Raw genomic sequence first — 14,057 nt, 5'->3', positions numbered from 1 at the left:
CGAGTTCGGAATGTTTCTTTCAATCAAATAATAAAATTTAATTTTTGAATAATGTTTATTTAGAGTGCCACATTTTCAAACAATCCATTTTTCAAAGAACTATTTTGGTCCAAGTGTATTAATTCCAGCAACCACAGGCAATGCCTTAGCCGTAGCTTCGAAGACATGTTTGCCAACTCTTTCCTGAAATAGAACATTTCAAAATTATTTCAAAGGATTTCACTTAGGAGATCATTTCAAACTTACCAAACGCTTTCCAAACTTTTTGAGACCACCAGCCTCGGTTTGTCCGAGAAAGGCCAGCGCGGCCAACAGGACAATTGCAAACAGTTTGCTGAAGTTCATGGTGATTTCTTGAAGGGTACAAACCTGGACTGATATGATTTAGCTGTAAAACGGGATGCTTTTATACTGTTAAGAAATATTCTTTTATCACTGGTCGATTGTTAGGGGTTCAACCCAGTTGGGGAAGCACCTGAAGTCATTTTCATATGATGCAATATGTACATTTTTAGACCCAATGTTGAAACAACTGTTTAAATAAGTACTCAGAAATGGTCGCACCGAAATCACCGTTTTGAAACTTCTTCTCTCTTCTATACCAATACAAAATTGATAAAATTGTAAATCACACAAACGATTCGTTTATGCGCGCCATGAATTTCATGCCTTCTAAATGTGAGCAATTCTCTACAAAACCGGCCGATTTCGACCATTTTTATTTTTTGTATTTTTTGATTTGGCTCAAACTTTGTGGGGGCCTTCCCTATGACCAAAGAAGCCATTTTGCATCATTAGTTTGTCCATATAAATTTCCATACAAATTTGGCAGCTGTTCATACAAAAATGGTACGTAAATATTCGAAAATCTGTAACTTTTGAAGGAATTTTTTGATCAATTTGGTGTCTTCGGCAAAGTTGTAGGTATTGTTAAGGACTATTTAGAAAAAAATAGGTACACGGAAAAAAAAATTTCCCGATTTTTTTATTAACTTTTTTTTCACAAAAACTCAAATTCCCAAAATAAGTATTTTTTGATTTTCGAGATTTTTTGATATGTTTTAGGGGACAAAAATCCGCAACTTTTGAGCTATAGAGAAACATGGTCAAAAAATCTGCCGCCGAGTTATGATTTTTTGAAAAACTGGTGATTTTTGGAAAAAATCGAAATTTCATACATAAAATTTTTTTACCTCATTTTTTAATGCAAAATTGAATTTGCAATCGAAAAGTACTTTACAGATTTTTTGATAAAGGGCTCCGTTTTCAAGATATAGCCACCGAAAGTTTGATTTTAGCGAAATATTTGCAGTTTTTCAATTTTTAAAAATAGTGACCATGAGTGACCATTTCTAAAAATTACATAGATAGATACAGCGGCTTAAAGAAAAAGAAACACGAAAATTGAAGTTTTCTAAGTCTCACCCAAACAGCCCACCATTTTCTAATGACGATATCTCAGCAATTAATGGTCCGATTTTCAATGTTAACACATGAAACATTCGTGAAATTTTCCGATCTTTTCGAAAAAAATATTTTGAAAATTTTTAAATCAAGACTAACATTTTAAAAGGGCCAAACTTTGAATATTATGCCCATTAAAAATGTTAGTCTTGATTTAAAAATTTTCAAAATATTTTTTTCGAAAAGATCGGAAAATTTCACGAATGTTTCATGTTATAACATTGAAAATCGGACCATTAATTGCTGAGATATCGTCATTAGAAAATGGTGGGCTGTTTGGGTGAGACTTAGAAAACTTCAATTTTCGTGTTTCTTTTTCTTTAAGCCGCTGTATCTCAGCAACCAGAGGTCCAATCATCAATGTCTCTTAGACAATTTTATAGCAAATTTTCTGAACTCTTCAAAAAAAATATTTTTAGAAATGGTCACTCATGGTCACTATTTTTAAAAATCGAAAAACTGCAAATATTTCGCTGAAATCAAACTTTCGGTGGCTATATCTTGAAAACGGAGCCCTTTATCAAAAAATCTTTAAAGTACTTTTCGATTGCAAATTCAATTTTGCATTAAAAAATGAGGTAAAAAAAATTTTATGTATGAAATTTCGATTTTTTCTAAAAATCACCAGTTTTTCAAAAAATCATAACTCGGCGGCAGATTTTTTGACCATGTTTCTCTATAGCTCAAAAGTTGCGGATTTTTGTCCCCTAAAACATATCAAAAAATCTCGAAAATCAAAAAATACGTATTTTGGGAATTTGAGTTTTTGTGAAAAAAAAGTTAATAAAAAAATCGGGAAATTTTTTTTTCCGTGTACCTATTTTTTTCTAAATAGTCCTTAACAATACCTACAACTTTGCCGAAGACACCAAATTGATCAAAAAATTCCTTCAAAAGTTACAGATTTTCGAATATTTACATACCATTTTTGTATGAACAGCTGCCAAATTTGTATGGAAATTTATATGGACAAACTAATGATGCAAAATGGCTTTTTTGGTCATAGGGAAGGCCCCCACAAAGTTTGAGCCAAATCAAAAAATACAAATAAAATCCATTTCCGGTTTTGGTAGAGAATTGCTCATGTTTAAAATCTACTTCGAAACGTGGGAACATAGAATTATGTGACGATTTTTGTATTTTTCATGGAAAGACGAAGATTGTTGCAGCCAGTAAAACAAAATAAAAAAGAACTATAATCTAATTCTATGAAATTCTGATAATGATTCTGAATGTTCGAACATTACACAAAAAACTCTTTGAATTATTCCTCTAACTATCTCTCACCTTTTAGTTATTTCTAAGTTTTTTTTCGAAGGTTATTCTGTTTATTTATGTTCCTTCAGTTGCTTCATTAGGCAAGGAGCCCAAATCTGTCATATCGTCTCGGGATGACTTTGTAGCGTTTACTGTCATTAACTTCAAAAATGTCAATTTTTATTATAATATTAACATAAAATTAAACTTTTAAGCGATTCAAAGCAAGAAAAACTATAGGAAATTGGAAATCACCAAAAACTGGTCAAAATCTCTTTTTTCAAAATTGTTTTTTTTAATGTATCTTCACAAGAACTGAACTTAAGACAATGGTAAATATGAAGAATCATTTGTTAAACTTTATGAAGAATCAAATATCAAGAGAGGATGACGATTGTCGAGATTTCCAATTTCCCGGGAATCAAGAGTTGAATTTTGCTTTTTTCCGCTAATTCCAAAAGGTAAAAACTAGCTTAAAATCTAACTTTCCTGACAGAGATACTTACCAGCATTCAAAAGTAGTTTTATTCTTTTGTTGATCTATTGTAAATACACATCTTGTATAAGAATATTAAAAATTGCAAGAAAAACGGTACGAAATATTTTAGCTAGGTGGACTTGAACTGTACAAATATTGTATGATTTTTTTTAATAAAATAATAATTAAATGTTGTAGACGATGCGAAACACTCTGCTGATTATTTTTATTAGTTTGAAGAAGAGAAGTTTACTGGCTTCAACTACTCTAGGGGTAATTCTCTACCAACTCACACGAAATCGGGAAAAGTTGCCCCGACCCCTCTTCGATTTGCGTGAAACTTTGTCCTAAGGGGTAACTTTTGTCCCTGATCACGAATCCGAGGTCCGTTTTTTGATATCTCGTGACGGAGGGGCGGTACGACCCCTTCCATTTTTGAACATGCGAAAAAAGAGGTGTTTTTCAATAATTTGCAGCCTGAAACGGTGATGAGATAGAAATTTGGTGTCAAAGGGACTTTTATGTAAAATTAGACGCCCGATTTAATGGCGTACTCAGAATTCCGAAAAAACGTATTTTTCATCGAAAAAAACACTAAAAAAGTTTTAAAAACTCTCCCATTTTCCGTTACTCGACTGTAAAAAATTTTGGAACATGTCATTTTATGGGAAATTTAATGTTCTTTTCGAATCTACATTGTCCCAGAAGGGTCATTTTTTCATTTAGAACAAAATTTTTCATTTTAAAATTTCGTGTTTTTTCTAACTTTGCAGGGTTATTTTTTAGAGTGTAACAATGTTCCACAAAGTTGTAGAGCAGACAATTACAAAAATTTTGATATATAGACATAAGGAGTTTACTTATAAACATCACAAGTTATCCCGATTTTACGAAAAAAAGTTTTGAAAAAGTTACTTTTTGCGTTTCTCTTTGTTTCGTCGTCCGTGTCTGTCGCGGGTGACCATGAACGGCCATGATCGATGACGACCAACTTTTTCAAAACTTTTTTTCGTAAAATCGCGATAACTCGTGATGTTTATAAGCAAACCCCTTATGTCTATATATCAAAATTTTTGTAATTGTCTGCTCTACAACTTTGTAGAACATTGTTACACTCTAAAAAATAACCCTGCAAAGTTAGAAAAAACACGAAATTTTAAAATGAAAAATTTTGTTCTAAATGAAAAAATGACCCTTCTGGGACAATGTAGATTCGAAAAGTACATTAAATTTCCCATAAAATGACATGTTCCAAAATTTTTTACAGTCGAGTAACGGAAAATGGGAGAATTTTTAAAACTTTTTTAGTGTTTTTTTCGATGAAAAATACGTTTTTTCGGAATTCTGAGTACGTCATCAAATCGGGCGTCTAATTTTACATAAAAGTCCCTTTGACACCAAATTTCTATCTCATCACCGTTTCAGGCTGCAAATTATTGAAAAACACCTCTTTTTTCGCATGTTCAAAAATGGAAGGGGTCGTACCGCCCCTCCGTCACGAGATATCAAAAAACGGACCTCGAATTCGTGATCAGGGACAAAAGTTACCCCTTAGGACAAAGTTTCACGCAAATCGAAGAGGGGTCGGGGCAACTGCTGTGTGAGTTGGCGGAGAATTACCCCTAGTCTTTTAGCTTATTTATTTAGAGCTAGTTTTGTTTAACCTTCAGAGTTTTTTTGCAATATCTTAGCCCAATCTACAGGCCCAGCACAAGGCTTTCGAGTAATTTCATCCTCGTTGACGATATGATGAGCTAACAAATGCTGCATTGATAACTGTGTAGTGTAGCGTGATTCATAAATTGCTCAAAGTTACTCCCAGCTTTATAAAAGTGCCACGCAAGACTGCAATTATCTGCATTGCATCGTTTGAAGCCATCCACCTTTATCGATTGAATTTTCTGAATATCGTTGAATGTTTATTAAAGAGCCAACATGAAATGCAATTGCTGCTTTGCCGACCATCCGGAATGGAAAATCCTGTCTGGATCTGCATGTTTGACCGGATTAGGGTAAGACTTGTGTTATGGAAGAATAGCGAAGTTAAATAAATAACAGTAATGTTTTGTAGGAAAAAATCAGGAACATTGCCGAGGAAGCACTGTCAATCGTGGCTCAAAGAACGATCGTAAAATCTATGTGAGTTTTATATTAATTATTAAAAAAACATTTTGCAATGAACTAAATACATTCAAACTTGAAACATTCCTCTGATTGATCATGCGATTCAAATTTCAATACTGACTCAACTCTGAGTTTGGCAACTTCTAATCCGAATTTCCCCTCCAACATAAATGTCACCGAGAATTGGTCACTTCTTTTGTTTCCCATGGCGCATAACAAGTTCACCTTCATCAATTCCGAAGGCATTTGACAAAAAAATCCGCTTCACGATGACCAACCTCTTTGCTATTGACACCGACCTGTGAAAAACCAACAACAAATTGGTAAAGTTTACTACTCTATACCTTCGACATCGCCGACGAAGAGTGCGTGAACCTGAGATGGACTAAAGTCAATGTCATGAGTTTAGGTTTTTTGTTTTGTTTTCAATGCCAGATGACGATGACGAAAAAAAGGTTTCGGTCGTTTTGGTAAATTTAGCTGGCAGGGCGAGGTGGAGAACCGTTAATCAAACTTCTCCTTCGGAGAAGGGGGGTTGAGTGTAGTTTAGTGGATGTATTTTTACTTATTAAAATACTATTAATAAAAATTACTTATTATGTTCAATAAAGTTTAAAGAAAAACATTGTATGTTTTCAAGTAAGGGCGATGCAAATATTTGTTTTATAAATTTATGTGTTGACTATGGTCAAAGACAAGAAGAAGGAAAAAGTGAAAACAAATATTTTTATTATGAACAGCAAAAAAGTTCGACATTATTTGAAGAATTATGATTGTTTGATAGGACAACATAATCGTTAATTTGAAAAATGAAATTTTCCCGATTCTTTCTGTTTAGGATTTTCATAATGTTGCATATTAATATTGAAAATTAACTTTAAGGAAAAATAAAAAAATGTCTCCATAAAATTTTAGAAAAAAAAAAACTGCAAAAATCAAAGTAAATTAAACAAGCTTGATAGATACTACAAACTATCAAATTTGCATGAAAATGATGAGAAACGAATGAAATTTTTTTAACAGCCCACTTTTGCAATATTTTAATAAACGCTGAATTTTAACAGCATGATGAAAAAATCTCTATAAAAACGACCAGGCTGTCCTAAAAAAAGTTAGCCTTTTGTTTCTCAAAATTTAAAATGTTCTCAACTATCCGAGGGCAATACAAATCATTGCTAAGAATTGAATTGAATTGCATAGAATATTTTTTTTAAATTCGCAAACAAATAATTATCAAAGAAATTTCTGTATTCAATCCAATGGCACACTTTTCTATACAGAAATTTCATTTGAAAAGAGCCTGAACCGAAAAAAAATCTGGGGGTACCTTGGACAAAATAATTAGACACGTATTTCTTTGTCTGGCATATTTCGTTGAAGCCACCTTTAAAAAAAAAATCATATCTCCGTGTCACTTCATTCGATTTTAGCTGCCTTAGACGCAAAAGTTTGGCATTTTTCATTAACGAAAATTTTGATACCCAAACATGTATAGTAGGGTGGGTACGGAATTTAAAAAGTTCTCAGATCAAGTTCTGGTGTGGTTCCCCTTGTAGGGCATACCCATTGGGACTCTCACGCTAAATTTCAGCTCATTTGGCTGAAAACTGGCTTGTCTCAAGCTGGTTCAAGTTTACATGGAAATTACTATGGGAAATTTTGAATTTTCGTTCATTCGATCCTACAGGCCTGGAGAAAACATGTAGAAACTTCTAGGATGGCCAGAAATGAGCGGAATCGTCTGGAGAACAACTTTTCCTAAGTGACCAGGTCGATTCGTTCAATCCCCATCGAGCTCAACGGCAATACATCCGGGATTTTCGGAACCAACGGTTTTCCCCAGAAAAGCATCAAATTTTCCTTAGCATGCTATGAATGCTTGATGAAAACCGCGACGCCACATGTCAAACAGCTACCACGTGATTGTAAAACTTTCACCATAACATTTTTTTTTCTTATTTGGAGGTAAAGAATACAGCTAAATAGTATCAGCATCACCATAAATGATAATTCTATAGTTCAAAACGAAATGAAATTTATTTTTATAGGCAATGCTAGTCCACGTGGTAGCCTGTTCGATATGTGGCGTCGCGGTGTTCATCAAGCATTCATAGCATGCTAAGGAAATGTGATGCTCTGCTGGGAAAAAACGGGTGATTCCGAAAACCCCGGATGTATTGCCGTTGAGCTCGATGGGGGTTGAACGAATCGACCTGGTTCCTTAGGGAAAGTTGTTCTCCACACGATTCCGCTCATTTCTGGCCATCCTAGAAGTTTCTACATGTTTTCCCCAGACCTGCAGGAGCGAATGAACGAAAATTCCAAATTTCCCATAGTAATTTCCATGTAAAGTTGAACCCGCTTGAGACAATCCAGTTTTCAATCAAATGAGCTGAAATTTGGCGTGAGAGTCCCCATGGGTATGCCCTACAAGGGGAACCACACCAGAACTTGATCTGAGAACTTTTCAAAATCCGTACCCACCCTAATGTATAGGTCATCGCTGAAATTTTAAAGTTATTTCAGTTTAGTGAAAAAAGTTGAATTTTTGTCGATTTCATAATTTTTCTGTTTTTGCGCGTGGCGTGTCGAAAAATTCAGTTTTTTTTTTTGAAAAATATCATGCGTCGAAAACGTACAGTTTGACATCGCCAATTTCTTGATAAAATATGTGAAATTTTCCGAGGAATACGACAAAAATATTTTCAGAAATAGGCTCTTTGGTCCAGACACGGTCAAAACGTCATTTTATGTTTTCATACGACTTTTTCAAATGTTAAGCTAGATTTTTGAAATTCCTTACTATTTTTTTTCAAATAGTCATGCTTATCACCTTTCTTTTGCGTCTAAGAATGCTAAAATCGGATGAAGTGACACGGAGTTATGATTTTTTAAATGTGGTTGTTGCAAAAAAAGGACGAAAATGACCATTTTTGGCAAGGTGTAGGTCACCCTAATGACCACACAAAAATATGAGTCTAATTATTTTGACCAAGGAACCCCTAGAAAAAATTAAGCCTGATCGGAGAACTTTTTTTTGGTTTAGGCTCTTTTCAAATGGAATTGCTGTTTATTTATATTTTAGTTGGGAATTTAGGATCACAGATCGTGAAAAGATTTTTAAATATTCCTTGGTATTTTCGATTTTTTTAAATGTTGCATAAACATTATCAAGTATTCAAAGCATTGTGATATTTTAAATTTCGATATTTTGCAAACTGGAGTTTTTTTTAAAAGGACCAATAAACCAAATTTTCAGTTTTTTGCTTTTTGGGTGTTTTTAGAACCGCCTTGAGTCAGGGGTATTGAAAAACACCCAAAAAGCAAAAACTGAAAATTTGGTTTATTGGTCCTTTTAAAAAAAAACTCCAGAAATACAGTTTGAAATTTATCATTTTTTAAATCCTAGCCTCCTCCTCCTCTCGACCTTAATCAGAGCAGAGGGGCACAAACTTCAAGTTCAATTATGGAGTTTTTTTTTAATGTCCAACAAATCAAATTTCCAGTTTTTGCTTGTTGGGTGTTTGAAACCGCCTTGAGTCAGGGGTATTAAAACACTCAAAAAGCAAAAACTGAAAATTTGGTTTATTGGACCTTTAAAAAAAACCCCAGAATTTGTACTTGTTCAACAAAAGAAAACTTAAAATAGGATTATAGGATAGCTCTTTAAATATCAATAAATTTGAATTGGTAAACTGACTACATAATTCGATATGTTGAACATTTTAATTTTTTCTCACTAAGAGCAGAAGAAATATAAATTACCATTAGAACAGCTTTATAGCAAGAGATTTTCACCGGTTGTCCTCATTAAAAGGTATCGGAGCGTTTAATTGCACATATTTGTCGAATATATCTACTCACTTTTTCTAAAGGTTAAGGGGTTGCATCCAAATGTTGGTTAATAAATGTATATACATTGAAAATATGCATTTATTTACCTAAATTTTGATGCAACCCTTTAACGCTTTAACCTTAAGAGATAACGAGTTGGTAAATTCGACAAATATGTGCAAATAAACTCTAGTAACAATTTGTAGAATATTTTAAAAAAATCGCAAAAATCATTGAACAAAGTTGGGCAAAAAAACTGTTTTAAGGGTAATTCATAAACAACGAGACATATCTAGAAACCTTGAGCTTATAGAGAGTTGGTGTCTTGGACAAACTTTCTCGTGGCTTTTAATCTACAGCTTTTCTAATAACACCAAGTCTCTATCGCTTGTATTAAAAAAATAAAAATGATTTCACACTATTATATGAGTTCATAATAAATGTCATTTTAGCAAAATAAAGAGTTTTTTTATACTCTACAATTTCTCAGGAGAAAGTATAGTTCTAAAATGCTTGGATTTGAAGTTATCCTAAAACGATCACGTTCTTTGCGTTTTGAACCACTGTGGTGTGGGGTGTGAGATAGAGTCTTACAAATCGAGCCAAACATTTAATTAGGGCACAACACCAAAACGTAAACATTCGGGATTATTCCACTATTTCATTCATTAGTACACTCCCTACATGCCCTCCAAGTATCTGATTGATAGCAAACAATTTCCTATTAAAAAAAATCAAAAACACAAAAGGACACATAACAATAATCACTCCAAGCTAAAAAAAAAGTTCAAATGTGCTTTTTTATTTTTTGTGAGTTTTTCGTAGTTGAGGAACTTTTTGTGTTATAAAGTTAACTTTGCATACATTCTTAACACTAATTCACTTCAAAACAAAGTTTGGTTTACTTTCCACCAAGGATTTCTGCATAAAAAACGAAAAAAAACTTCGTCAAAATACAATATTTAAAACGGTCTCGCGCTGTTCAGTACACTTTTGAAGAATTTTTATGTTTCACATACCATATCCACACTATGCAATCACAAAACTACGCCAATTATCAAAATTTCCTCTGAATTCCTCATTATTTCTAACTAAACAAAAGGGCCTATAAACATCATTCAAAACAACAATCCAGTGACAGTGCTTTAGTGCCCTTTCGGTTCTCTTCTAAATTGCATTTAGAAAGGGCCCATTATAAACAAAAGTGGAATGTTGGAAAGTTAACATAAATTAAAAAGCAGAGTTGAGGATTATGATGTGTTTTATCGTATCATCAGTAGAAATACCATCAGTCAAGCTTCTTTTTTAAATAGGAATCGAAGCAAGTTGTACACTTTTTGCATGCGATTTTCTCGAATCGCGGTTTTTGGTTTTGTGCCCTTATGAAATGTTTAGCACAAAATGTCTGCATTTTTGTTACCTCTTATGAAAAGGGTAAATTTCAATCTAAAATAACTTTTTCCCGCTGAGGGTTATTACTGCCTTCCCACTAACAATAGCCACACGTCAAAACCCCGTCACAGCAGGCTGCATATTTTGATGTATTTTTTTGTCTCTTCCAATCTTCGCCGCGATTCATCTCTTGTTACTATTTTCGTTGGTGGTGTTGTCTTTGCTCTTCAAATTAGTATGAGGCTGAGGCTGTCGGGCGTCGGCACCACCTGACGCAACCATCAAGCCTCTCTGTCAAGGTCGATCATCAGCAGAAGGTGGCTCACGTCACGACATTGACAGTCAACGACCAATCGCGCGGTGGTAATAATAAAGGTAGCGCATTTATGACAGATCGGATGTGGTCAATTTATTAGAGGTGGCGTGAGTAATGAGATTGTCGTCTGAAGGTGATCTTTGATTGAACAATTGAAACGGAAATGCAGTAAATCAAGTTGTTTTTATTGGCACTTTTCGAAAGTCTTTGCACAGCTAAGATTATTCGACATTGACTAACACTAATTGGTGAACTCGTTGAGGGGACTAACAGTGCACACTGTATCCGTTAGTTCCATCAATCGTGGCAAAAGAGTTCACCGTTCAAAGTCTTGCTAAACCTTACCGAATCTGTACAAGGATGGTTATTAAACTGAGCAAAAGTGTCTTCTCTAACTCCTAAAACCTTAACGTGTTACACAAAAAAGCACAAAATAAGTAAGTTTCGTTGCTATCACAGAGAAATCCCCTCAACTTAGGTACTTATAGTCTCATCCAGATTTTTTTTTCGCTACAAACAAAAGAAGGTAAACTGTGGAACACATAACCTCAAATAACGCGGAACCTTTCGCGGAGTCTCAGGGCTTGACCGTGGTCGTCGTCGTATTCCTGGTGATCTTCGGGAAGGCGGAGTTCTTCAGCTCCTGCTTGTAGAAGTCGACGTTGTATTTGGTTTGCTGAAATTTTACAAATTGTCAGAATATAAAATCAAAATGAATTTGAAGTGACCTACATTCCAGGCGTCATTCCACTCGGTGCGGAAAAGCTTCTGCAGTCCTCGGTAGTTCCGGTTCAGGATTACGCCCAGCTCGGCCCTGGAGATGCGGTACTTGGCCGTGGTGCTTGTGGACGGATCGGCCGTTGTGGTTGGCAGCAGGGGCTAGAATTGGGTGATGGGGAGAGAGGAAGAGAGCACACACACATACAAATCTTTGGTCTAGTTTTAGGTTTGGTATAGTATGACACTCGGTTAAGCTTGCTTGTAGCGGTGTGGAGTGTCTTGTGTTGGAACTGGGTCTCTGGATCATGTGGGAGAGTTTAGGGGTTTTGGGGGCGATTGGTGAAAATTCAGGAAAAAAATGTATTGTCTTTTGGTTATGTTTTTTAGACGAAGTTTATTTAATTATTTGATATTTTTTGCATCTTGTTTTTCGCTATATTGAACATAAAAAATGTTATCAGAGATAAACATGAAATATGGTTAGTTCATTTTATCTCAATTGATTTAATAAAAATGATTTAAAGAAAAATTAATGCTATTTTTAAAAGACTTTGATGCTTATAAAGTTTAAAATATAATTTGAAGACGAGCCACACACAAAGACAATCATCATTTGGTTTGCCGATATTTTGAAAAAAATGGTCTGAATGCCAACATTTTCTAAAAATCAACACGGAAATAGATTTCTGGAAAATTTAAATAAAGGTCACAATATTTACCACTGCACAGTGGTCCAAATCGCAAAATTAAGTGGAAAATTTATTTTCCGAAAAAATGTGATGTTTTGTAGCAGTCTTCAGAAGAGTTGTTGCAAATAGGAAAGTGCAACTTTTGGTTGCAAAATTAGGGTGGTTCAGGATAAGGGTGATTTCGAAAAATCTAACTTTTCAGGAATATTGTTGGGAATTTATTTGGCTTCTAGAATTTTTTTGCGTTTGCCAATCCAAGCTACTTTGTCAAAGACACCAACAATCTACGCCTTTTACGATCAAATTTAGGAAATTTGTCTGAGCAAAAAATCATTCATTTTTGAGCAAACCTTCAAAAATCATTCATTTTTGAGTAAACCTTCAAAAATCATTCAAAAATCATCAACTTTAGTTTTAGAGAAAAGTGATGTTGGGTGGACTTTTCGAGCTCTATGAAACAATTTTTTTTTTGTAACGAGTCGTTTTGGGCTTTAGGTTCAAATATTACAACCATTTTAATGTGTGTTTTTTTAATGTATAATTTCTAAGGGAAATGTGTATAGGACCACCCCAAGAAAGTTTAAAAATTTTCCTTCTTTATGTTTTTTCATGTAACATTGCCGTTGAATCTCAAAATTGAACCAAAGTGTCAAAATATCGATTTTTGGTCATATTTTGGGTTTCTATGTAAAATTTCCATTCCAAGCCATTTTCTTAAGTATTGATTGTAAAACAAACAAACACATATTTTAATCAGATAGGCCACCGGAATTTCTATAAGTTTATTGAAATTGATCGTTTGTTTTATGTTTTAGAGAACAAAAAAAAAAGATAATATATAAACTTGCAGTTATTAGTATTTTACCACTCTATCGTTATCTTTATTTCGATAATTTGATCGGGGGTAATTTAATTGCCGATAATGAATGATTACCCATTTTTTAAACCTTTCTAAAATCGATTAGTTCAACCATATCATGTTCACGGCTTTCACTAAGAATATATGTTTTGAAACTCAAAGTAAAATATGTACTCAAAACTGTTCACAAAATACCGTATTTTTCGAAAGAACTAAACGTAATTTTTCAATATAAGTATCAAACGAAACGAATTTTGCATGCTTTTTCACTTTCTTAGAGTTTTTATTTGAAAATACTAAAATTTTCACAAATTACCACATTTTTTCTATAAAAAATGAGTATTTTCGAAAAAATACGGGAATTTCTGAAAAATTTTGTATGTTCCAAAAAAGTGAAAAAAAGCACACAAAATTTCGCTTTCGTGTGATGCAAATTTTGAAATTTTGAGTATTTAAAAAAGTACGGTATTTTGTGAAAATTTTGATATTTTCCAAACAAACAACTGTAATAAATTAAAAAAGCATACAAATTTTCGCTTCGTTTGAAACCCATACGTCAAATTATGAAAATTTGAGTATTTTCGAAAAATTACGGTATTTTGTGAACAACTTTGAAGACATATTCATACTTTGAAACTTACTGCAATACAAAGCAATTATATTCTTAGCATTGAAAATCTAACATTATAAGGTTGAATAGATCAATTTTAGAAAGATTTTAAAATGCATTATCGTCCATTATCGGCAATAAGATTATCGATTATAATCCTTGATTTTCAGATATTTTATTTTTTTAAATCATTCCGGCATCATTTTATTGATAAATGATCAGCGCCGTACCTAGGAGTTGGCGCGGTTGGCGACCGCCAAGGGCGCCAGCACTTGGGGAGCGCCGAAATCGATGGTTGTACAAAATTTGCTATA

At 33.7% G+C, this 14,057-nt stretch overlaps 2 protein-coding genes across 4 annotated transcripts in view; both read right to left on the bottom strand.

The window, feature by feature from the left end:
• Positions 1–36: 36 nt before the first annotated feature.
• Positions 37–405, bottom strand: LOC120426347 (cecropin-A2-like). Its single transcript, XM_039591134.2, has 2 exons — positions 247–405; positions 37–183 (listed from the first exon to the last, which is right to left on the bottom strand). Exons 1-2 carry the CDS (start codon positions 343–345, stop codon positions 100–102), a joined length of 183 nt encoding a protein of 60 aa, XP_039447068.1. The 5' UTR covers positions 346–405; the 3' UTR covers positions 37–99.
• A 10,624-nt stretch (positions 406–11,029) lies between these two features.
• The window catches only part of LOC120429012 (uncharacterized), a 57,593-nt gene continuing 54,565 nt past the window's right edge, over positions 11,030–14,057 (bottom strand). For all 3 annotated transcript variants that reach the window (XM_039594241.2, XM_039594181.2, XM_039594319.2), the window contains exons 4-5: positions 11,598–11,744; positions 11,030–11,541 (exon numbers count right to left, since the gene is read on the bottom strand). In XM_039594241.2, coding sequence (XP_039450175.1) covers positions 11,443–11,541; positions 11,598–11,744 — 246 coding nt within the window. In that variant the 3' untranslated portion in view covers positions 11,030–11,442. The remainder of the gene's footprint in view (positions 11,542–11,597; positions 11,745–14,057) is intronic.

The sequence above is a fragment of the Culex pipiens genome, chromosome 1 (genome assembly GCF_016801865.2).
Source record: "Culex pipiens pallens isolate TS chromosome 1, TS_CPP_V2, whole genome shotgun sequence".
Classification (NCBI taxonomy): Eukaryota; Metazoa; Arthropoda; class Insecta; order Diptera; family Culicidae; genus Culex; species Culex pipiens.
This window is presented reverse-complemented; position numbering and strand designations above follow the sequence as displayed.